Source organism: Sphaeroforma arctica, assembly GCF_001186125.1.
Source record: "Sphaeroforma arctica JP610 unplaced genomic scaffold supercont1.1503, whole genome shotgun sequence".
Taxonomy (NCBI): Eukaryota; class Ichthyosporea; order Ichthyophonida; genus Sphaeroforma; species Sphaeroforma arctica.
The window spans coordinates 5,395-7,894 of record NW_014039055.1 but is presented as its reverse complement, the minus strand read 5'-3'; the positions used below and the strand labels follow the sequence as shown (position 1 = coordinate 7,894).

The 2,500-nt window shown below is 48.0% G+C and overlaps 1 protein-coding gene across 1 annotated transcript in view; it reads left to right on the top strand.

The window, feature by feature from the left end:
* SARC_11044 (hypothetical protein) overlaps window positions 1-2,500 on the top strand; it is a gene marked incomplete at its 3' end in the record, with an annotated part of 13,892 nt that overhangs the window by 6,272 nt on the left and 5,120 nt on the right. Inside the window, exons 10-13 of the mRNA XM_014294883.1 lie at window positions 2-273; window positions 396-613; window positions 1,289-1,587; window positions 2,062-2,354. Coding sequence (XP_014150358.1) covers window positions 2-273; window positions 396-613; window positions 1,289-1,587; window positions 2,062-2,354 — 1,082 coding nt within the window. The remainder of the gene's footprint in view (window position 1; window positions 274-395; window positions 614-1,288; window positions 1,588-2,061; window positions 2,355-2,500) is intronic.

Here is a 2,500-nt window from a genome sequence, read left to right as displayed (position 1 = left end):
GGGGTCTGCAGAAAACACTGTCGCAACCGCGTATCAAGTTGCGCATTGTCCAGCGCGGGGGTAACGGGCCGAATAGTGGGCCCAGCATCCACGCGTCAACCGACGATGTCAACGCCAATGCGCTTTACAGCCGTGGGAGACCAGGCAGCCGACCACGCGACAGCCTAGACACACAAGCGAACGACAACGAGCACAGCAGCAGCAGCCCCATGCCCAAGACTGGCAGCCATCCCCACGCACCACCCCTACCCCGACCCTCGAGCGCAAAGGGGAGTTTGTCGCTGGCAGCGGGTGCTCACGGGCCATATACACACGCACTGCCTGCCAGAGTGAAGTCCAGGTCTCCATCAAATACACGTGGCTTACCTCCGCGTCAACCACCTTTACCTGTACAGAGCCGAACCTCGGGCAGCGGTGGTGGCGCGCGGGACAGGGACAGCCCCGGTTGCAGCCCAGGGCACCACAGCAGCAGCAGAATCTGACGGCCAATAGGGCTAAGTCGACATTAAATGCACCAATCAGATCGTCGCATTATAACGGAAGTGGCGCCGGCTCTGGTGACGACGAGGCGAATAACGGCGATAGATCAGAGGGCAGGAAGCGCAAAGTCGTGGTAAGAATATACCTGTCAGGCACGATTTTGTGCAGATTAATATCTTCATGTAGTTGCCCGTGTTTCTTGTGTTGAGATTACACACACACACACGCACACACACACACATGGAGAGATGACCACACAAGTGTCTTACGTCACTTGAAGTTGATCTATCCGTAGATTCGGCCGTTAAAGTCTGGAAAAATTGTTGGCGATATGGGGATCCCGATTGATCATGATTTTTTCGGTATCGTATTGCGTAGGACTTGTTATTATCGACGTTGCATGGTTTGTCTGCATATCGTGCGTTGATATAACTACCATGCTGTCTTTGTATATGTACTTCTATATATATATATACATATATATACACACATATATATATACATATATATATATATATATATATATACGTGCATACATAAATACGTACATACGTACATATGTACATACATACACATACACACACACACGCATATATATATATATATGACCATACACACATGTTGTACAAGTACATATATATATATGTGTGTGAACTGCACTCACGCAGTATAACTGTGGGGTCGCGAAACCCCTAAAATCTTATATCAACCGTTCTTTTCGCCATATACTCGCGATCCGAAGGCAGCATTGGAATCAACTCAGACGCACACTAGTTGACCAATGCTTTCATTCCCTCACCCATCTCAGCTGAAGCAACAGGTGCCGTCCATCGACCTGACGCCGCAGGAAATGGTCCGCAAGAACAGCTACAACACACAGAACAACGACCGCGCGCTGCGCAAGAAGTTTCAACTGCTGCCAGACACCGCCGATTTCAACGCCCAAGGAGGGGGAACCTTTGAACGGCACCTTTTGGCGGGCCATGACAAGCCCACAGGACGGCTTATCAGCCGAACACTGCAGCAGATTGTAAATACAGAGCTCACGTCAGCGTCAGCGATTGCCTTGGAGGTGCGCATGGGGGATGACTGGGATGGGAACGACAGGTGAGTGGCCGAGGCGTATGTGTATGGACGTTTGATTGAAGGAAGCGTGTGTATGTACGTTTGCATTGAAGGGAGCGTGTGTATAAGCTTGCTTGTTGAAGTGCGCCCGCGCGTGTGTATGTGTTGGTTAGTCTGTGTAGACTTGAGCGTATGTGCTTTTTAGATACGTGAACGTGCGTGTGGGTGTGTGCGTTGCACTGCGTATGTAAATGCACGAATATGTGTACAGCCACGTACACATATTCGTCCACATCCACATACTGTACACATACACATACACATGCACATACACATACACATACACATACACATACACATACACATACACATACACATACACATACACATACACATACACGTACACGTACACATACACATACATATCCACATACACATACACATACACAAACAGATGCACAAACACGTATGCCTACACATATATGAACACTCACATGCGTACACACGCTCTATCAGCGGCTTCAACGAGCTCACTGACAAACAGCTGGTTGAGCGAGAGGGCTGCAGCTGCGCTGTGGGCGAGGGCACAAATGTGATTGACGATCAAGGCAGAGAGGTGCACATCTGCGTGAAGGAGCAACTGTACGCCAGAGCGCTCAGAACGGTGCAATCTGAGCTGCTGAAGACGGATGAGGAGCTGCGAGAGTATGGGTTGATGGGCAAAGGTTTGGGAAGAACGGGGCCTAGACTGGGCAAACCACGAGTGAAGAATGGGTCGCAGACTATACTCAAGAATGCTGCTGGGCCGGGTAATATATCAATTGTCTCAACTGGTTTCTGTTGCAGAATTAGTGCGAGGTTTTTTGTAAACAACATACGTATATGAATATATAAATAACAATATATATATATATATATATATATATACATATATATATATATATATATATATATA